The sequence below is a fragment of the Anolis sagrei genome, chromosome 3 (assembly GCF_037176765.1).
Source record: "Anolis sagrei isolate rAnoSag1 chromosome 3, rAnoSag1.mat, whole genome shotgun sequence".
NCBI lineage: Eukaryota > Metazoa > Chordata > Lepidosauria > Squamata > Dactyloidae > Anolis > Anolis sagrei.
Genome location: NC_090023.1, coordinates 70,851,389 through 70,874,151, shown reverse-complemented (window position 1 = coordinate 70,874,151; position 22,763 = coordinate 70,851,389). Strand labels below are relative to the sequence as shown.

The window sequence follows — 22,763 nt, the reverse complement described above, 5'->3', positions numbered from 1 at the left end:
TGTGAAAGTTTTTTGCACAAAACCACCATGTCTCAATTTTGCACAGAATAAGTCCAGAATTTGAAAATAGTCTTCAAAAACTGCAGATTAAAAGATCCTAATCAATCTGCTGAATCAGTCCTATATACACAGTTTCCTAGTTGTATTAAAACAGAGAGCATTTCTCAATTGTTCTTAAAATATATATGTATGTGACAGTCTAAGTAGTATGCTACATGTTTAACAAAAATCTAATTTTCATATAGAATTAGTGAAAGGGCGCTGTTCAAAATACACAGAGCAGTGACTAAGGAAAAGAAAAACTGACAAAACAATCACTTCTTTGTTCTTAAAACATTTCTGTTTGTTTGTCTGTTTTTCTTTCTTCTCAATAATTGATATCAAAACCACATGGTATGATATGCACTATGATCTTAGTAAAGAATTATGTATTTAAAATAGCACATTCTTTGATCACTGCTTTGTAACTGGTAACTTCAGAATGGGCAAAATAAGCCCAGGTTAGGAAGTTCAGACATGCAAAGTTCTGTCCGCCAAACACCTTTTGTCATAGCAAAATAATAACAAAATGTCAATAAGTCATATCAAGAAACATTTATACAGAACCTTCACATTCAAAGAGCTTCACATATTATCACAGTAATCCATTTAACAACCGTATATAGGCAAATCTCTGGCATTTAATAGGTTGCTTATATTTTCAGACTTGGGATGCCTAAATTGACAGACAATCCATCTTAACTTCTTTTGATTATGAACTTTCCAAAGTAAAAAAAAAATGCTGCTTCCCACCTGTTGAATTTTTTTTTTAAAGTGACTCCCAAGTTAGATGATGCCATGTGGGTCCTCTTTCTGCAACTGACTAATGCCAGGGCTTGAATTACTATTGAATAAGCAGCAATGAAATATCTATGAAAATAATCAGGAGTTCCAGAAACCACAAGCAACAATAAGGCAGAGCTATCCTTAATCAGCAAAGACCATTTGTAAAACAAGGGCTCTGAGTCAGTCTCTCTCTCTCTCTCTCTCTCTCTCTCTCTCTTTTCTCTGTTCATACTCTTTCACTGCTGCATCTAAGGGAGGGCAGGTGGTGAGGGAAGTACATTTCTCAGAATGTTTTGTGTCTGTTGGGTTTTTTTAAGTCAGCATCACTGGAATCATGTGATTGTCAAGAACCAATTGAAACAGGCTGTGGAAAAGGGAACAGTTAAATTTGTAATATTGGTTGTGTGAAACACTTCTTTGGGCCTCATAAACAACCACAGAACCACAAGTTGGGTACAGAGGCAGTCACACAAGAGCGGGTCCGGGATATTGGTCAGCAGGCAGGGCGAATCATTTTGACTGCAAACCACAAGAGTTTCGTAGAGTGGTAAGCATCATGAAACCACAAGTGATCCGCTATTTCTCTCCCTCTCTCTCTCTTTACAAAACAGTTTCAGTATTTGTGTGAGAGGAAAAAAAGAAGCTTATTAATGAATTTATTTTGCTCAGCAGGCACAAACATCCAATGTGCAATGGCAGCAATAGCAGCAAAGAAGCTTATTATAATGATCACTCTTAATATCTTTTTTACTTCCCAAGGTGAAAGAAAACACATATCACAACTCTTTAAAAGAGAGAATAAGATTTTAAGAAGGAAACCATGGCTTCAGAGAGCATATTTGACTCATTTCCTTCTTACCAGCAGTGCTTCATGAGAGGTAAGTGCCACTCAAACTTTTAAATAAACTTTTGAGTCATCAGTGTTTAGGAAAAAGCATGTTTGCACTTTTTCAATGAGTCCTTAGCAGCATATGTTTTTCCACAATTATTTGTAACAGAATGTGAAATGCAAATGGATTTCCAGCTTGTTTCTGGTAAGGCACTGTTTTGAGTATTTGTTTCAGTTGTCCAAATTACCAGCCCATAATCCTTAGCATTCTGCTTTATAAACATATTCTGCTTTATAAACTGTCAATGGTCTTTTAAATTTCATGCAACAGCCAAGGCACAAACCACCAAAGGAGTGTCTAGTTGTGCTGGCAGGCACTATGTTTTGATACTTCATCCATTTAAATGCCAAACCACTGTGCATGGATCAGAGACTTGATAAAGGGAAAAGCAAACTTGAATATCCAGCCAGTGATCTCTGCTGCCGCCTTATTTATGTATTAGTCTAGATCATGGGTTCTCAAATGTTTTCAGCCGTGGAGCCCCAAGAAATGTTTATATATTATATTATGTATTATGTAGAATGTATTTATGACAGGCATGGGCAAACTTTTTGAACATCGTAAACTTAAGAGTATTGCAGTGGAAGACCCCAGGGGTCATCTAGTTTTGGGCTCCCCTCACTTGCACATTTTCTATCCCTATTTCTCCCAGGATTTAATCATTTTATTTCACCCATTTGGCCTGCCCATCCTGTTCAATTTGATTGTGTTAATTTGCTTTATTGTTTTGTTTTTGCTACTGTGATTATTTTTTGTTGTAAGTTTTGTTTTTTGCATTCTGTATTTTATTGTGTTGTATTGTATCTTTTGGGCTTGGCCTCGTGTTAGCTGCTCCAAGTCCCCATTGGGAAGATGGTGGCAGGGTATCAATAAAGATGATGATGATGATGATGATGATGATGATGATGATCTAGTTTGATTCCCATCTGCCATGCAGGAAAGGCACTATCAAAGAACCTCCAGAGCAGTGGGAGGGAAAAAGGCTTTTGTGGGCAAGGAAGGTGACGAAAAGCATCTTTTGGTAGCAAAGGAGACAAGGAAAATGGCTTTTGACTATGAGGGAGGCAGGGGTGGGAGGAAAAGTAAAGAAGAGGGAAAGTGTGTAGCCCTTCAGTATGCTTTGTGGAGCCCCAAGAGCTCTATGGAGCATACTTTGGGAACTACTAATCTAAATCATGGAAGGAACTGAGGGCTGCAGTTATTCTATGCTGTTAAGTAGACCCTCCAAAAATATCATCAAGAGCCCTGTCCATTCTTGTAAACTTGGGGCTGTGGCTTTCTTGGCTGGTTCAATCCATTTGTAGTAAGTTCTCCCTCTTCTCTTACTGTTTTCAACTTCTATAAAGTTATTGGGGAGTTTTTAACCAAAGACTCATGTCATCTCACAATATGTCCAAAATATGATAACCTTAGTTTCAAAAATCAAAGAGGTGATGAAAATGAGCTACATTTCTTGTCTTCTATTTTGAAAACCACACTGTTCTTGGTGATTAGAAGTAACATGTTGCAGACACATTGGGAAAACTGAAGAATAATACATCAATCTTTGGAACTGTGTCTTGTTCAAATATTACCCAAAATTGTATTCTGTCTTGTCTCCCATCAAGCAGGTTGCTTTACCTTAAGAGATCCTTAATAGTAAATAAATCAACTTGTGTGAAGAAATATGTTGGTGATTGAAAAAGATTAATCCTTGCTCAATATATTATGCCTTTTCCATGAAAACCATTTGTAGCACAGGTAGAGGCCCTTGTTGATTTAATATATACTAAATGCAACATTATGAAGTGAACTTATTATCATTTTTATACCAGTGTGTAGCAGAAGAAAAGGCAGAAATCTTCCCCATCTCTTCCACTCTGCCCACCTTGGGATCTTACAATGAGTCAGGCATTATTTGCATTAATAAGCATGCTAAGGAATGTGGAAGGGGCACTCATTGCTTTGTCACAATCAGCCACATGGATGCTTGTCTCCATTATGGGTTGGAAACAGGAGTAAATGCCAAGAGAAGAATGCCATAAAATCTCTCTTTTATGCTGCAACCATAAAGGTTTTGAGCTACATTTTATTGGCAATGGAAGATAGAGTTTAGCTGAATTGAGTCAGTAGGAGTTATGTGAGTCAGACACCTTTGAAGGGACTGCATCTTTTTAGTAACAAAGCTAAGGATGAAGTATGAAACTGCTAAATCTTCCCCCACTCATTTCCTTTGGGTAACTAACAAGCAAAGGAAGCAATATTACTAGAATAACAAGGGTCTTCCTGAATGTAGTTGGCTTGAGTTTTGTTCTCCCTTTTTTGTTGCCCATCCAAATGTTTATTTGCTCTTTGTCTACAGGACAGGAAGGCTTTATTGAGGAAATTTTATTCATTTGGAACGTAATAAAGAGTGAACTCTGTAGTGCTCAACTAGACACTGGAGTGTACATAGACAGCCTGTTCATGAACTCTAACAGGAAGAAGGCTGTAAAGAAGGGGGTGCATTTAAGCAGATTTTGAAATAGAATTGACTGAAACCTTAATTCTCCATTGTACAAAGCATAACTTTTTTCTGCAAGGTGAAGTTCTATGACAGAGCTTGGAAAAAATTACCTTTTCTGTCTACAGTTCTTAGAAAGACCATAAGCATACAGGATTTTGAAAAAAAATATGACTTATTGTGGAAACAAGGACTTGCGATACAGCTTCAGTGGAGACACCTTTTCCCCATGATAACTCTTTCAGGAGCGAATTTCCCTTCCTAGGGGTAGATTTCTCTCACTTCCTGTTGTCTCACCCCATTCTTAACTATGAGTTGTTTGTAAGTCAGATGTTTGTAACTTGGAGACTGCCTGTATCCTGTATAATACTTCTCTGTACTTTTGTGTATTTTATGGTGTTGCACTGTGGACACACAGTGTAACATACTGTGGCTTTTGTGAGCCGCCCCCAGTCTCTTTGGGGAGTTGGTGGTGGGATATAAATAAAGTTTTTTCTATTATTTATTATGTGTATTGTTATAATAAACTTGTCCAAGCTTATACTACAATATTTTGATTGATTGATGGATTGATTGATTGATTGATTGCACTCATATCCTGCCTTTCTCCCATGATGGGATTTAAAGCAGCTTCTAGGCAGGTTTTTTTAAAGCTAAAAATGAAGATAATATATGATAAAATCCAAGGCAACCATTGAAATTTTGTTCCAGGGTCTTAGAGATGATGGGATGTCCAACCACCACATGCAGTTCATTCAGTAGCTCTTCATCCAAGTAGATGGTCCTTGTATATGTGAGAGGACATCTTTTCTGCTCACTTTCATTTACCCATTCACCGTAAACTTTTTGTTTCTCTTTCATTCTGTCTGGCAAGTTCTGATCTGTTTAGGGCATGTGCTTTACCTAATAAATATCCTTTATAATTTCTGTTTATATTTACTCCTCATGGATGCAAATGATTCTGTTCTAGCTGTAAAGTCAAACTTTAGACCCAAGAGATGTGAATGGCTAAGACTGAGTAGTAAGCAAGTTGATTGCTTGGTGACTTTTGAAATGAACATCATAGAATCACCTATCAGTTAGGGAATTTCTAATCATATAAATAGACATGAGAATGGTTAATGGTGGCTGTTTGTCAAGATAAACAGATAATTTGTCTTGAAACATAGATCCCGCTGTAGTTCCTTGGTCGTTCTTAAACAAGATACGAGGTCAGAGATTTCACAACTTAGTTTATTTGAAACCCCAACTTTCTAGTGACAGCTTTCTCATTTGGCAGTTTGGAAGGAGATAGTAATCAGATACCCACATGAAAGATGTTGAGCATAGGGATATTACATTTAAGAGAATAACTATTTTTCATTCTTAAAAATAGGGAGAAAAAGCACTGAACTCTGTATTTATATGCCCTAATGCTAAAAAAGTATTAGACAAGATTTATACATTTAACAGACTGAGATGGGAATAACATCGTATTATTCTAAGATAGTGGTGAGTAGTCAGATTTTGAAATATCCGCATACATTAAGTGCTCTAAACATGTAGAGGTTTATCACTCTATGGATCAAACTGAGCTAGAATCATTTCATAGAATGATAGAGTTGGAAGAGACCTCGTGGGCCATCCAGTCCAACCCCATTTAGCCAAGAAGCAGGAAAATCGCACCCCTGTGTCTGCTTAAAAGCCTCCAAAGAAGGAGCCTCCACCACACTCCAGGGCAGAGAGTTCCACTGCTGAACAGCTCTGGAAGTTCTTCCTAATGTTCAGGTGGAATCCCCTTTCCTGTAGTTTGAAACCATTGTTCTGTGTCCTAGTCTCCAGGGAAGCAGAAAACAAGCTTGTTCCCTCCTCCCTATGATTTCCCCTCATGTCTCCTCTCAGCCTTCTCTTCTTCAGGCTAAACATGCCCAGTTCTTTAAGTTGCTCCTCATAGGGCTTGTTCTCCAGACCCTTGATCATTTTAGTCTCTCTCCTCTGGACACATTCCAGCTTATTACCATCTCCCTTCAATTGTGGTGCCCAGATTTAGACACAGTATTCCAATTTGTTTCCAGATAGTTTTGTTTTGCCTTTTATCACAAGAAAACATATTAGGAGCTCAAAACCTTTTTATATCTTATGACTCTATAGCCATTTTCTATTGCATGTGCTTATAATCCAGGAACCTTCTCAACTTACAGTTATAGCACTACAATTCTATTTTGAATCCCATGTTTTCATTTTATGGAATCCTGGGATTTAGAGGGTTTGGGGGGCATTCAAATTTCTCTGCTAGAAATCCTCATCAAACTGCAAATCCCAGGTTTCAGTAGAATGTAGCCATAGCACCACAGTAATAGTATTGTGTAAATTTTGGGGATCCCAGTTCTTACTTTTAGATCAGGGGCTACTTTGATCCATTTCATCCTGTTTCTTGCCTATATTTGATGGGGCAAAGTAACTCGTCAAGGATATTGTGAGTCTTCTGCATTCACTGATTAAAATATTGTATATGGTTTAACTATGAAAGACTTGATTTATCCCAAAGTTTCTTTTTCTATGTATCTGCTTCCTCCTTTTACTGTGCTTCAAACAGTTTCAAAAGACTTGACTTGGCAAATTCCTAGACCTTGGCGCAAGACAAATAATCATTCCCTTGGTCAAATTGTTCTCACCCACATTTCCCAGTAGTGTTTATACAGGCCAGTCATTTGAAATGTCCAAAATTGTTCGGTTATTTTTCCCGCCAAAATTTATTACACTTTTGTTTCTTAACTGAAATTATGGCCTAAAGGGTGGAAAAAAACAAGTTGTTTTCTGCCTGTGTTTCACATTATCAATCCATGCAGCCCCCTTGAACGGAAATCCACAATTCTTTCTCAGTGCGATAGTCTGTGAAAATTTGGATGAAAAAAGAGGGGTAGGGGAAGCAAAGACTGGTTGTGCCCTGGCTGAAAACTGACAGGTTCACAAAGCTTGTCATGTTAATTGAATGTGGTACACCACAAAGGATATGGCCCTTTCTCTATCACTCCACACCAGGTCCTCTCTGACGCTCCTAGGTAAAGAAACATTTCTTCTGAGTCTCGGAGGCTATGCTGTAAATTATAGGCTTGCCCTATAACCCTATAAATGCTCATTCTTTTATTCAGTATGTCTTTACAATGTTATAACAACTATAACAATAAGCAATAATTCATTGCAGGACCTTAATAAAAAAATTGAAAAAATAGCATCCAGTCTGTAACAGGAGCCCTGCCTGAATATCACAAATTCACACTACTATAATTATGACGCGTCATGCTGGTTCTGTTTCCTATTTATATTTCAGCAACAAGTGGGAAACAATGGGAGGACAACACCCACTATGGTGCATTTTGCTTCTCCTGTGCCAGATAGAGCTTTATGGCTGCAAACCACCAAATATGTGCCTGATAGAACTTTATAGTTGCAAACCAGCTATCAGAGTAATCTGGTACATGTCTACATATATGGAGGGCCATGAGACTTACTCCATCAGTATGAGTTTGCAGTATAAACATTTGCATTCTTTTCTATTCTGAACAGTCCTGCTCATCCTAGAACCAGAATAAAATGAGCCACAAACCAGTAGAAACTGAATAATATATATAACACTAATGTTTTATTTATAGCTCTCCCAATCTTCCTGGAAGGACTCAGGGCGGCTTACAACAAAATAAAACACAGTGGCAAATATTCAATGCCGTGAATAACATATAACAAACCATAAACAGACTCAATAAAAATTATAAAATAAATTTTAAATAAACTTAAATAAACAAGACGTAATACAATTCACATAATTACAAACATATTAAATCCTTAAAATCTCTTAAAATTCAACTAAAATTATTGTCTTGAAGATGGTAAACAATAGATTAACGAAGGTTCAGCAACTAGATGAGGGTGCATATAAGGTGTAATTGAATCCTCTTCCTCTCCATAAACTAAAGTGCATAGACGTGTTTTAAAAAACTTTTTAAAAGAAAGAGAAGACCATTTTAATTCTTTAGGAGGGAGTTCTAGGGTGGGGAGTGATCGCAGATAAGGCCCCCTCTCACATCCCCGCCAACCGTGCTTGAGTTGAGGGTGGGACCAAGAGGAGGGCCTCCTCTGCAGACCGCAGTGCTTGTGTTGGTTTGTATTCGAAAATGCAGTTTTTCAAATAGTCTGGGACCAAACCGTTTAGGGCTTTATAGATAATGACCAGCACTTTGTATTTAGCCCAGAAGCAGACCAGCAGCCAGTGGAGCTGCCGTAACATAGGAGTTGTGCACTCCCTTTTCAGTGCTCCAGTTAGTAATCTGCCTGCTGATCTCTTAACTAGTTGCAGCTTCTGAACTATCTTGAAAGATAGCCCTACATAGAGAGCATTGCAATAGTCCAGGAGGGATGTGACTAAGGCACTGACTACCATGGCCAAGTCTGGCATCTCAGAGTATGGGCACTGCTGGCACACAAGTTTTAATTGTGCAAAGGCGCTACAGGCCACCACTGACACCTAGGGTTCCAGGGCAGCAATGAATCCAGGATCATCCCCAGACTGTGAACCTGTGTCTTCAGGGGGAGTGTGAACCCTTCCAACACAGGCTTTAACTACACACCCTGGTCCACCTTTCAACTGACCAGTAGTACCTCTGTTCTGTCTGGATTTACACTCAATTTATTAGCCCTCATCCAGTCCATCACTGATGATGGGCACCGGTTTAGGGGCAGAATGGCATCCTTGGCATTCGGTGAAAAGGAGTAATACAGTTTGGTGTCATCTGCATAAATTTGACACCGAACTCCATAAGTCTCCCAGTAGTGTCATGTAAATGTTAAACAGCATGGGGGACAGAATGGCCAGTGTGTAATCAAAGAAAATGATTCAGTTTATTGGGAATTCAAAGCGTAGTCTGCATCTTCCAAGCAGACCAGTATAACCTGCAATTTCCGGGAACTTCCGGTGGGGGCATAATGGCGGCGGCTGCAGGTTTCTGAGGCTCTGAGACCCAGAAGAGACCTGTGCATCTCCCAGAAGGGATAGGGGTCTGAAACCCCCACAGGCTGATGGAATAGAGGTCAGTCTGACAGCTGACAGCTAAGCCTGGAAGAGGTCCTATGTGGGAGGGAGAAGCAGTCACCCCTCAAGGGAGATTGCCAACCCCGCCTGGCGGGACCAAGGGCCAGCGCCCAGGGGGAAGGCATGGTTCGGGAGAACCATAGATGCCGTCAGCCTCCATTATTCACAAAGGAGAACAAGCAGATCGAAAAGATGAATTAAAAAGAAAACCAAAGGTAGCGGGGTCACATATTGCACCTTCCTGAGACATAAACAGAAACAGAAATAACGCAGAAGAGCTCGAGCAATCCTGGAAAGCTTGTCATTCCACTGATGCACGGTAAGCCCCCTACCAGAAGGGAGGAAGAGGGATAACCGATTCAAAATCCCCCACATTCCCCGCACGCCCCTGCCCTCTCTCTATTGCCCCCTCCCCTCCCCGTCACACCTCTCCACCCTGCTATAGGCCCTCAACAAACCCTTGAATGTTGTAGCAATCAAAAGTCCTATTTCCAGGTTCTGATATTCACAATGGGAAGACTGCAAGGAATTATGCAAACAATGCCTATTGATATATGGAAGAAAATTAGTGTAGCAATTTAAATAAATACATTGTGTACAATCATCTTTTTTTTCTTCATTGCAATGCTGTAGTCACCATTTCCCCAGACGATTAAAGAAGCAAAATGTGGTATGAGACTAAGACTATTGCCTTGCTAGTCACTCTTTATATGTTCAGGAGAGCTCCTCTTTCTGTTTGAACTCTCATGTTAGGAGCAGACATTCTAGAAGTCTCCAATACATAGGGAAAAGTAACAAAATCATATTAAATTATATGGTTTATATTTGATTTTAGGTATATGTGTGTGTAGAAAGAGGTGGCCAACACACCAAGAATATTTTCTAAATATTTTGTAAGATTTTGGAATCAATATTTTATAAATAAAGGTACATTTGGATACAACTTCCCGTTTTCCTTATGTATAGGGACTTTTGGGACACGCTGTAGAATTCAACCTAACTTGACACTAATAAGGCTTTTGGTAATAAATTTGGCTGAGAAAGCCGAGAGAACAGAGAGAGACCGGAAGTGGACTGTTGTAATTTCCTGCTAAGGATAGAGACACTTATATTATGCCTCATTTATAGTTTAGTATAACATAGTTATGTATGTGTATGTGTGTTTTTAATAAGGGACCCTAAGAAAACATGTCTTTGCTCATAGCAACTACAGAACAAAAGATAGGAAGGGCAGAGGTTGAAATGTAGAAGTGAAACTAAAAGAGGAAACAGAAGGGCTGCAGAGGAAAGAAGACATCAGCCCTCAATCATTGAAGCCACTAAATTTAATCTTGTAATTAAAATGTGAATTTATGCAAAATCAAGTGGTTTGCTTATAGCTTGGCATTAACTATAACTGCATATGAACATATCTGGGAATAAGCCCCAGTGATACTATGGGACTTCTTTTCGTGTATGCAAACACAGGATGACATCTATTGAATTCCCATGCAAGTCGCAAGTACATATATAAATCCACTGATTATCCAAAATGTGTTGCTTTCTTGTTTAGTGCCAGTAAGATCCAGACTGTTGCCCACAAATCATAATTGCAAACTGAAGTTATGCATGGATCACAGTGCTGATCCAGAAGTGGGAAGGCTTTGGTCTGCCAGATTTTTTGGTCTTTAGCCCCCAATGCTGGATAGGATTGATGGAACTTGTAGGCCAAAACCACAGGTTCCCCACTCAGCATTAGTAATTATGTGTCAAATTATGTCCCCCTTTTTGCAGAACAGGATATTATACATACCAAGAAAGAAAGGAAAAATATATAAGATCAACAGTACATTTCAAACAACAATAAGATAATGCAGCATCAGCAGCTCTGTCCCGAATCATGGGGACAATACTCCTCCTTGTTTTTAGGCCTAGGTGAAGGCATTGTCCCCATGATTTGGGAAGGAGTTGCTGATGCTGCACTATCTTCTTTAACTCCACACAGTCTTCTCTAGCTATAATGTCCTCAAGTTGTTTTAGACTTTTAAAAAACCCATCAGCCACTCCTACAATTTCATCACATTCATTAAATACTACTGAGCCACCCACTTAAGAAACAGCAACCTACTGTGTTTATCACATGAACATAGACTTCAAGTGTAAGGTAGAGATATTTTGGGGCTTAAAAAGGGTTGCAAAGGGTTATCTTTTCAGATGCTTTCTAAGCTAGTTGGAAAGTGACTTTTTTCAAATTATCTGGATAGAGATGGGCAAAATGGCCAATTCTGTCATGTAATGGTATTTATCATTCTCTGCTTTAAAATGATAGTTACATAATTTATGGGAGGAGCCGCAATGCCTCTTTGAGAAAAAGCTCCATCATTACCTTTTGGTCATGGAGGAGGGATGATCAGCAGTATGTTATGTTCCTTTCTGTCTCATGCCTTCCTTCCTTCCTTCCTTCTCTGTGTTGTGTGTGCCTTGTGTTACCTCCTCCTCTCCTTTCCCGCATTCCTTCTTTCTTCCAACAAAGGGAAGGAGAGAGAGAGGGATAGAGGGAGGAGGAGGATTGCTGGAATGGCAGCAAAGAGAGAACCCCCAGATGCCTTCCTCCCTCCTCCTCTTCCTTTGGTTGACCCCAAGGGCCATCTAGTCCAGCCCCCTTCTTTCTGCCATGTAACAAAAGCACAATCAAAGCATTCTCGACGGATAGTCATCCTGCCTCTAAATGATAATAATTACAACAACAACAAAGAAAATACGTTCCTAGTTTGCAAGTTTTATTTCCTGTTTAACTGTGCAGTCCTTACTTTGAAAGTAGTTGCTGTGCTCCAGAAACTTCATTTTTATGCCTACAAGCTATGTTAAATGTGCAAAAAGACAAAGTTTTTGCAGTTTAATAAACTTTTCCCATGTGCTTATGATAGAACTAATTAGGAAATGACATTTATAACCTAGGAACAAAAACCATAGTCCAGGAGAGGAGGTGTTTCTTTTCACAAAGAAAACAGGGGCGGGACAGTGGGTGGGAACAACTCTCTACAATGTGATGGCAAATTGACTGAGAAGTCCTGAATAAAACAGATGGTTTGCTAGTGTGTGATGGAGGTAGGAAAATCATCAATTTAATTTCAAAATGAAGTATTTTACGTACTTACTTAGGTGATCCCTCGTTGTCCGAGTAAGATTGTCCTCCAAGTTCAATGTCCTGGCAGTGGGTACGTAGGTGACTGTGGAGCCATATTCTTGACCTGCATGTTCTCCCACAGTGAGGGCATTGGTTTCCAGGTGGAAGGCAGTCCCAGTCGGGGTTGGCTTGATGAAGTATGCCTGAGCTGTATGGTAAACTATTCTTCCAAACACTTAGCATGTTCAGTGAGATAAAGTCCGTAGTAGCGGTGTAAGCCAGGCCTTGGGAACTTTGCTATAAAACAGTGGTTCTCAACCTATGGGTCCCCAGATGTTTTGGCCTTCAACTTCCCAAAATCCTAACAGCTGGTAAACTGGCTAGGATTTCTGGGAGTTGTAGGCCAAAACACCTGGGGGCTCACAAGCTGAGAACCACTGCTCTAAAACATTTGGAAAACACAAGGTGGGGAACAGCAGTTTAAAGGACTGTCTTGGGAATATAAAAAGTATCTCCTCTCTAGGAAATTTCTAGGTCCTCCTGGTGATTTTATGACATACTTTTAATGTAAATTGTTCATTTTAATAGGATTCACTATTATCCATAGTTTCCTATTTCCACAGTTAGTTCAGGGAATGTGTCCCACATAGATACTGGAACCATGCTGCATATCTATAATGACTTAAGAATCAAAAGCATCTAACATTATATATATATATATATATATATATATATATATGAGAAATATTCTGTGTTAAAGTAGATAATGCAATCCTTTTTTCTTTCTTCTTAGGCCATAATTCCTTGGGCAGCTCCAAGAGATTTTTTTTGTTGCCAGAAGTAAAATAGAAAATCTAGTTGTATGTAAAGCAGCTGACGGGATTGGGATGGTGAGATGGGTTGGTATTCTCTACCATACCAGAGGACAGCCAGCTGGTTTGGAGCGGGGGGGGGGGGGGTGTCATGCACTTCTTGCTTCTAACAAACAGCTAGAGAGTTTGCAGGGAACTTATGGGATGCTGCCACTACTGTTTCTCAGCATCTGTTGTCTGATATCATCACTTCACCCTCCTAATGATGGGGCTGATCCTGTCATTCCTACACATTAATTCCTCCTACGTGATTCACTCAGTAACCTCTCTGAGTATGCAGAGAGTAGCCCACTCAGAGAGACATTTGTCTCCAGAATACTGAGTCAGCACTGGAGTGACAAGTTCTCCTAACTCCCCAGGGCCTCATTACTGAGAGACCTTCCAAATATCTTTATAGATTATTATCCACAGTGAATATCCTTTAAGTGTCTTAATCTACATTTGTTCGGACTAGTCTTAACTGAAATTATGGCCTATAAGGCTGAAAAAAAATCCCTGTCCTCTTGTTGAGGATGCTTTCAAAAGTAATATTGAGAGATGGCTTCTTCTAAACTCACTGTGACAATTGTGTTACTTTCTTTAGTTCCTAAATTCACTCCATAATTTTACTTGATACTATGACTGAAAAGTGATAAATGAAGGAAGTAATTCAAGGTAACTCAATTACATTGAGTTACAGTCCTCAATGCTGGTGGATATTGCATCCACAAGTTCAACCATCCTATTGAAAATATTTTTTTGAATCCCCAGAGCAAATCTTGATTTTGCAGTTTTATTTAATGGACACCATTTTACTATGTTATTGTTTTTAATGGGAATTGAGCAGTGATGGATTTTGGTATTCACTGGGGTCACTGGAACCAATCCTAAGCAAATAACAAGGGCCCACTGTACCTCTTCCATTCTTTGGAAAGAAGAGAAAAAACTGCTGTCCTCTGATCCAATTTTAACAACTTCCCCCTTAACTTGGTGCAATCTGGGGTCTACAAGGGAAGTAGTATGACCTAGATTTCTTTCTTCCATTTATTGTTTTATTTGTATCCCATCCTTTAATATGAGATTTCAGGGCAATTTACAGATTAAGCAATAAATACTTTTTCAAAATTCCAGATTAATTTCTGTTGTCTTCACTTTAAGACTGTTAGGATGGAGCATAGAAAATATACGGTTCATCCAAAGTCAAACAGAAAATTTTCAATTCAGCAAGAGCCTAATCCTGACCCTTCAACAGCCAGGCCAGTTTTCTGTGTCCTACATTTTTGTCTGTAATGATAATTTAACAGATAACTTTGGCATAAGACATGGCAAAGGTCCTGGGCATTGCTGTAGTTTATGATGCTAAATATCTGAAACATAACAAAGGGCTACTCAGAAAAACATACATAGTAGCTTGTGGAAAGGAAATAGAGTGGGAGAAACTCATAAAAGGTTTGGCATACTTAGGGGGAAAAGAAGAAGAATTGTACAATGTCTGATTTACACAGCCTTCTCTCTGTTCTGTGATGCTCCCTTTTCCATTTTAAAGGCCTGGGTAACTCTGAAAGACCCATCACAGGAATTACTGGAAAGAAGGGGGAGAAATATCCAAAAGAAAACAATGTGCAATTTGGTAAGGCCGAGAAAAAGTTCAGACAAGGCTTGAAGACTAGATTCAATGTCTGGGTTTTGAAATAGTGCTGTGTTTTCTTCCCCATTTGGCAAGGATTTTTAAATTCATAATGCTTCACTCTGTCCCTAATACTATCAATAGAAGAAAATTTGAAACAGTGTGTCTTGGATTTATATCCTGCTGAAAGAGATGAGGCTATAACCTCAGTGGCAAAAAAACCATATTTTTCCAGCACAAACTCCTCTCTTGCCTGGACCTCCATGCATCTCTCTAGTTAAAAGAAATCTGAGACTACATGGTTTTAGAAAGCTGCTCTTTGCTAGTCTGAGGGGGTGGGAAATACTTTTTAAAATTTTAACTAACTCACAGAACTACAGTTGTAGAATTCTGGGAGATATAGTTCAAAAAAATAATCTTTCCATGCTCAAGGAAACACAATTTTGCTGCTGTTCTGGCAACTTTAAAGTGTTTTGTTGGCCCGTTTTTTTCAGTGTGGGGATTGCCATTGTTTTCCTCTGAGGCAGAGAGAATGTGACTTGGTTAATGTCTCCTAATGAATTTGAACCTTCTCAGGGCAGTTACAGACAGTGGAAAACTCCATGTCGACCCAGGTTTTAAAAACCCGGTTCATGGCATACTATTGTCCATATGTTAGCCTGGAAAACACAGACTTTTGGGGGCTGGGTATCTAGATGTCCTCCCAGAACCTTCCAGGAGGACATCAAGACATCCAGACCCCTCCTCAAACCCCACCAAAAAACCCTTTAAACATAAAAGAACTTACCCAGCCACAATTAAAATGCTGCCAACCACCCTCTGGTGCTTCGAAACAAAGCACCAGGAGAAGGGGAGCCAGGAGTGATTTTCCTCCTGCCCCTTCTCCTGGTGTTAATTCCTAAGTGCCAGGAGAGGGTTGGCAGCAGGGAAATGCCAACCTGTGAGTTATTTTTAAAATGCTTTTAGGTGGGTTGGGGAGGGGGTTGGTGCCCTCGCGGTTCTCGAGGCTCAATCAGCCTGGAAAATGCAAGACGGCTGTTTGGACTGCCCTCTGTCCAGGACTTCTAAGGGGGTAGTCCAGACAACGACCATAGTAAGTTCAACTTGTGCCTTTCAAACCCACTATCAAATTATCTCAGCACAAAGCAGGGTTTTCCTGTTTTGTGCCGAGTGCATTCATTTTTGCATGGAGCATCATCTAGACTCCCCCTGCAAATATCCAGAAGGGCACGCATTTTGTGCCCTGTCTGGATGCACCCCCCAGAATCCTACTCCAGTACTCAAACTATTGCACCACAGTGGCCCTTGGTAAAAGAGTACTCACTGTGAAAGATCCAATTTTTAATAGAACTGTATATTTGAAAGCAAATGGCAGTCAATGAAAAGACAAAGGGATATTTGCAGATTATTGTGGTTGGTGGTCCGTCTTTTTCACAGACTCCAACAGTAGAAGCTGGCCTGGGTTCCTTGCTGGGAGAAAGATGGGATTAAATCTGAATTAAATAAATAAAACAAACTAACGAATGAATGAATGAAATAGAAATAACTCTCACTCAATAAGATGGGTTAATGAAACATGCTTCCAGATACACTTTGCAAGCATGGGAAATATTAATCCTTGCCTCCCCATCCTGATTCTTCTGTGTGAGTTGAGGGACACGTTGTTATTGGGGAAAGTAAGGAATCTCATTTGATGGGCAGGAAATTATCTTTATCAGTCACCACATTTTTCTGAAAAAAGAGGTAAAAGTACCAACAAGATTTCTGGTTTATAAATAATTGACCATCCTTCTGTAACAACTTGCTGAGTGAGGGGGATTCATTTGCTGCTCTAACTCAGGCAGCAAATATCTTGAGTTGACTCTCTATTTACTGAGGTGACATATTCCACCTTCACAATAAATATCTTTATTTTGTATTGGCTTGAAGGCATGTTCAATAGTTTTTTAAAGCCATGTATGTATTTTACATTAGTTTTACTATTGACCAATCAATCCAACCATTTCTCCAATGAGGGTTTGCAATATGTGGTGACTGGGAGACAAATACGTTGGCTACATCAGCAAATAACAGGATGTGAAGGAATTTATGAGGGATGCCTGCAAACTGTCTGTTTACACATCTGTTAGTAGAGCAACAGAATGAACATAAAACCTCCAACTGAAATAAAGGAAACAAGAAATAAAGGGAGCACACTACAGGTGGCATCATATAGATGCTAAACTGCGTAAATTTGGATCTCAGTTCTGAATCCATCTGCACCAACTGTGTTCTGCATTTCTTAATGGCATGTGGCCCTTCCTTCTTTTGTCATCACTATTATCTCATGACTGGGTCATGGATTACATATGGAAATTATTATGTCTTGTTGATTCTCCAGGAAACAGAGAATCAGCATGAAATAGTATAGTAGTCTGAGGGTTCAACTTCCCATTCAGCAACTTGGTGCCTTTGGGCAAGTCACACTCTCTCAACCTTGAAGGAAGGCAATGGCATACCTCATTTGAATTATGAAATATGGCCAATAAAACTGTATAATAGTTATGATAGAGTCAAATTTAAGACACATAATAAAAACAGGGGGGAAATAATAAAATGCCATCCATTTTACGCCAGCTTTCAGTCTTGAGGTTAAGAGAAAGCAAGGGTTTGACTTGTTGACACTAAAGATATAATACTTGGCTGATCTTTTTTCTCAAGCGAAGCAATGAGTAATTTTGGCAATTATTTTCTTCTATGAAGCAATTTATGATTGATTGCGCACAGAATTTTCGTGTATGTTTTTTAAATCAGAAATTTATTTCATGAAAAAATCATGCTATTTTCTATACTTTAATTGGGAAATTATTCTGAGTATAATTTGCACATGAAGACTTTTGCATATAAAACAGCATTTGGTGTACATGTAGCAGCATTTTATCCACAGAAAACAATATTTCCTCTCAAAAATATTTTCTATTCAGAAAATACTCTTACCATACGTTAAAAAAAAAAGAACTATGTTATAATACTGCACAGAATAAGTCACTACAACATCTTTCTGTGCAGAAACCAGCATTTTCTGTACAGAAATTGGTATTTCCCATGCAGAAAATACTATTTTCTACACACACACATATAGGAACCATGTACAATATTCCATGTGTAAGGAATATTTCTGAACTGTGTGGATTCTTGCCAGGACAAGATTCTTCTCATCAGAATCTCAATATTTGAAAAAAAATCTGACCTTTTAAAAATATTTTAAAAAATATTTTTCAATTCCTAGTTAACACAGGCTGTGTATTTTGAGTCCATCCTCTCTTTGGACACCCACCTAACAAAAACTTCATTTCCTGCTGCATATTGTTTGAGAGTCTCCAAAATCTCACTTACAAGTATTCCTGTTCCTGACGTGTTAAGGGATTTATAGTTGGAACTAAAGCTAATAATTAAAATTTGATGTGCCAATATAAATATTTCCAGTTTAATGACTTTATTGCTGCAACAGATTTAAATGTAACTGGCTAGGTCATTATTACAGCAAGCCAGGGTGTATATTTCATGTGAATATTAGAGCTAAAAATAATACCTGCACATTAGGCTTGATGTCTGCTAAGGCAGAACACACCTGCAGTTGCTGCACATATTGTAAGAGGCTCACAAGTTATCCTTTGCTTGTTTTACCACTTAAGCATGAAAGCAAAGCTGCTCAAAACTTAGCGGTTTTGTTCCACAGAAATTGGTGATGGACATGTTTTGGATTTTGGTAGAGATGTGGAGATATAGATCCCACTTACTCGAGAACACATTGAGTCCTACATTCCACTGATCCTAGATTTCAGAGTAATTTTGATTTACTCCCCCAAGTTTTTCATCTAAAGCCATAACATTTTCTTCATTTCCAGAAAACTCCTTCAATCCAGATGTATGACAAAGATTTGTGTCATGGCAAATGGTTTCACCTTTTCAGTGAATGCTGCTTGTAAAGTACAAGCACCTAACTCTTTCAGTCCTTTGATGGTGGCAGAACATAAAAACATGTTGCCCACTTGACCTTTTAATTTGTTCTTTTATGGTCTTTAAAAGAGAAAGGAGTCCACCTGCTACAGCAGCTTTTTAGACAGCAATACCACAAGGTGCCACAGATGTAAACATTATCCCAATGACAAACGTGTTGCACATTTGAAAATGTGATCACCATCCCGTCTTTCTTAGCCACATTTTAGATCAGTTTTATGGTCTACATTAGTGATATGCTAGCAACATGTAGCATTGTGAGATACTCATCGCCGTTGCTGTTGTTTTAATGGGCACCTCATTCTGGATATTTTAAATTAGTATAACTGATGTCAGAGTAAATTTTCACTGGTGAGGTGCAAGATTGAGTTTTAAAATTCAGTTGTAATTGTAGGGCTGCATATTTATGCAGGAAAAAAGAGACTAGTTTTCATATGCTTAAAGATGGATTTAATTGATCTTTAAAAATCTATTTAAAGCCCTTTTAAATATCATTTTAAAAATTCAGCCCATCTACAAGCACATAGAGACCATTTTTTCTTTTTTCTCTCTCTGCTGATTCATAATATATGCTTTCCAGTCTCTATTCTTGCTACCAGGGCATCATACTTAGCCAGAATCTGCAGAGGCCACATTTTGTTGGAATGTGGAAGGTCATGATTTTATTGGCTACCTTTGAATAGTTCTGGTTCACAGCATGGATCCAGATCCACTTGTTGAGCCACCTGTCAGCTGATGGAAACCGGGGGCCCTTCCACACAGCCAAGGCAGAAAATATCACAATGTCTACTTTGAACTGGGTTAGCTGAGTCTACACTGCCATACAGGCCCGTAGCCAGGATTTCGATTTGGGGGGGGGGGGCTGAGTTTTTTTCAGGGGGGGTTTCGGGGGGGCTGCGTTTCGGGGGGCTGAGTCTGAGTGAAAGAGGGTCTACCCTAGCAAACCTTTTGTATCGTTACCCCAATACCCCCATGCATATGGGATATATTGAGTATGGTGATCAGATCATGATATGAATAAACATAACAAAGTTCAAAGCAGATAATGTGGGACTGTATTCAGCTGTGTAGAAGGGGCCCCATATACCCAGTTGACCTTCTGGAAAGCATGAAAATGGCAGATATGGGATTCTACTCTGATATTGCTGTTTGATCTCTGATATTGCTGTTTTTAAATTGTTTTAAATTGTTTTAAAATTGTGTTCAATTTTAGCCTGTTCTTGTAAACCGCTCCAAGCCCCAGGGGAATGGCGGCATATAAGTTCAAATAATAAATAAATATATACTCAGGTGTACGCCACCCAAGGTCCTTAATTGATGCCCCCATCAATTAGACTGGATGGACAGGATGGCCCCTTTGGTGTCTTCCAATTCTATGATTCTCTACCAAGTGTGATGGCCATAAGGAGCTCCTCTATTTACAAACTGGATCTAGATCCTCAGGCCAAAACAGCTCAGATTTGGGGGGGGGGGGGGAACAGTATTAGAAATCTGATAATGCTAACAAGCAACCATCTATATGAAACCCTAAACAGTAGCAGGAGGGTAGGGCTTATGATCAAAGACAAATTGATTGTTGGCATGGTAGGGAAAAGTGGCCTGCATGGGCCTCCTAGCCAACCAGATTCCCTTCATCTGGGCTTTTTCTGAGGACCTGGGGGAGAGAATAGCCCCAAGTTTTGGAACATGGCTCCACAGAGGTCTCCAAATTTTCACTCCCAGTAATCTGGGCAATGTTCTTGTTCTAAAACTTTTGTGCTTGTGCTCTTGTTCTCTGTTTTGAATCTTATCTCCCAGAATCCTTCATGACCAGCCATACAATTGGGATTTCTGAGAGGGGGAAGTCTAAAACATCTGGAGGACCAGATGAGGAGGACTCATTAACTTTTAAAAGGATCTGCTCCTAATGGATGGAAAAATATCTGGAATTGGTTTGTTGATATATGTGTCAAAAGCTATTCCTATTTTTAGGCTCTCCCTGTGAGCGCAGCTGTAAGGACTATCATGCAGTGATATACTTCAAAATTTACCAAAATATCAATCAATTGAAAGGTGCATCTATACCAGGTATGGGCAAACTTGGCCTCACTAGGTATTTTGGACTTCAATTCCCAGAATTCCTAAAAGCCGGTATACTGGCTGGAATTTCTGTGGATTGAAGTCCAAAAAACCTGGAAGGCCAAAGTTTGCCTATGCTTGATCTATACTGTAGAGTTAATGGAACCTGACACCACTTTAACTCCCATTGCCAAATGCTATGGAATCATGAGAGTTGTAATTTTATAAAGTCTTTAGCTTTCTCTGTCAAAGGATGCTGGTGTTTCATCAAACAACAGCTCCCAGAATTGAGCTGAGGTAGTTAAAGTGGAGTTAAACTACAGCATATAACCCATCGTTTTGCTTACTATACAGAACTATTGTAAAGATATTGTAAGTTCTTCTCAGAAATGGTTTTATTTTAATTTTTAAAAATGTTACTTTTCACTATTTGGATTACAGCTCTCAGAATCCTCCATGCAGTATGGCCAGCATAACTTTGCCAGGACTTGAAACTTGCATGTATGGCTGTTTCACATCTAGTGTTTGTGCCAAATTTGTAAAAGGAACCAAAATAAAGACTCTACACAATTTAATTTCATTTGTTTATAAAAGCTGCTCCCCTTTAGTTTTTAACAAGTAGCCTCAGATCAATATTTTTTCTCTCCTCCCTTTTTGCAAGACCTGTTAAATTAAAATTCCCATGTATAAGCTGGTGAACAGATTTCAGGCTGGGTTGCTGTGAGTTTTCTGGGCTGTGTGGTTGACTGGAATTTTGGACTGCCTGCTGACTGGAAGCTTCCTTTTACCATTTGCCTCCCTCTACACCCCAGACTTTCACGCACTGAGTCTCTCTGTTTCTGTCATTCTCCATCAACAGCTCCTTTCTTTCAGTAGGTCCTCAACCTCTACAAAGCTGCTTCTGAGCTGTGGTCACAAGGCTTTTGTGTGTTGTTATGCAGTGGACTAAACCACACCAGTTTTAGATCAAAAACATTAGTTGAACAGAAGCGGTTGGAGGCTGATGGTTTTCCTTTAGACTGTTTCACCTCACTTTTCAGCTTTTCCAAAAAAGAAAGAAAACCCCTACTCTCGCCAGCAGAATTAGAAAATGGAATGAAGCCACATTATAAGCTGTGGTGATGGATCAGGTGTGGCAAGATTAGTGAGTGCTATGCAAGGCATAGCACACAAGCTGTAGTCACTAGAAAACAGTCAGTAGCTGGGGTTTTCCTCCTTATGCATGCAAATAAGTGTTAATCTCATCTGCCATCTAATCTTTTTTGGTCTCTGTTATGACGCATACAGAGCATTGACGCAGTATTGCTGAAAATTTGCTATAGAAAAAGACCTTGGTTTGAGCATATATATTTTCAAGTGTTATTGCCCTGCATTTGAAATCAGTGATATGGCTATTAGTTAGTTGTAATTCTCAAAGTAGCTTTTCCCTACTAGGACTCAGGAGAACAAGTGGGTGTTCAGGCTAGACTTTTGTAGGAAATGTACTCTCGTGGGTTATGAGTCCTGTATTTTTTTTCCACATCTTAATTTTTTAAAAAAAAAAAAAAGAAAAAAGAAGAATGAACAAGGAGAGCTGGATAAAAAATAACATTATTATTATTATTATTATTATTATTATTATTATTATTATTATTTACATGTACATAGCATCACAGCACTTATTGTTATTATTATTATTTGAAGCACAACAAGATGAGTCCACAGCAAACAAGATCAATCTGCTGGCTGTTGTATTGGATCACACATTGGATATTATTATTAATAATAATAATATTATTATTATTTTCTTGAAATGTATGAGACTTGATTTTGGGGTACACAACTGGTTGATGCTCATTGGTTAGATTGCTTGGGCCTGTC

The 22,763-nt window shown here is 39.0% G+C and overlaps 1 protein-coding gene across 1 annotated transcript in view; it reads left to right on the top strand.

Moving 5' to 3' along the window:
* Nucleotides 1-1,071: 1,071 nt before the first annotated feature.
* The window catches only part of RUNX1 (RUNX family transcription factor 1), a 231,242-nt gene continuing 209,550 nt past the window's right edge, over nt 1,072-22,763 (top strand). Inside the window, exons 1-2 of the mRNA XM_060770366.2 lie at nt 1,072-1,372; nt 1,585-1,703. Coding sequence (XP_060626349.2) covers nt 1,646-1,703 — 58 coding nt within the window. The 5' untranslated portion in view covers nt 1,072-1,372; nt 1,585-1,645. The remainder of the gene's footprint in view (nt 1,373-1,584; nt 1,704-22,763) is intronic.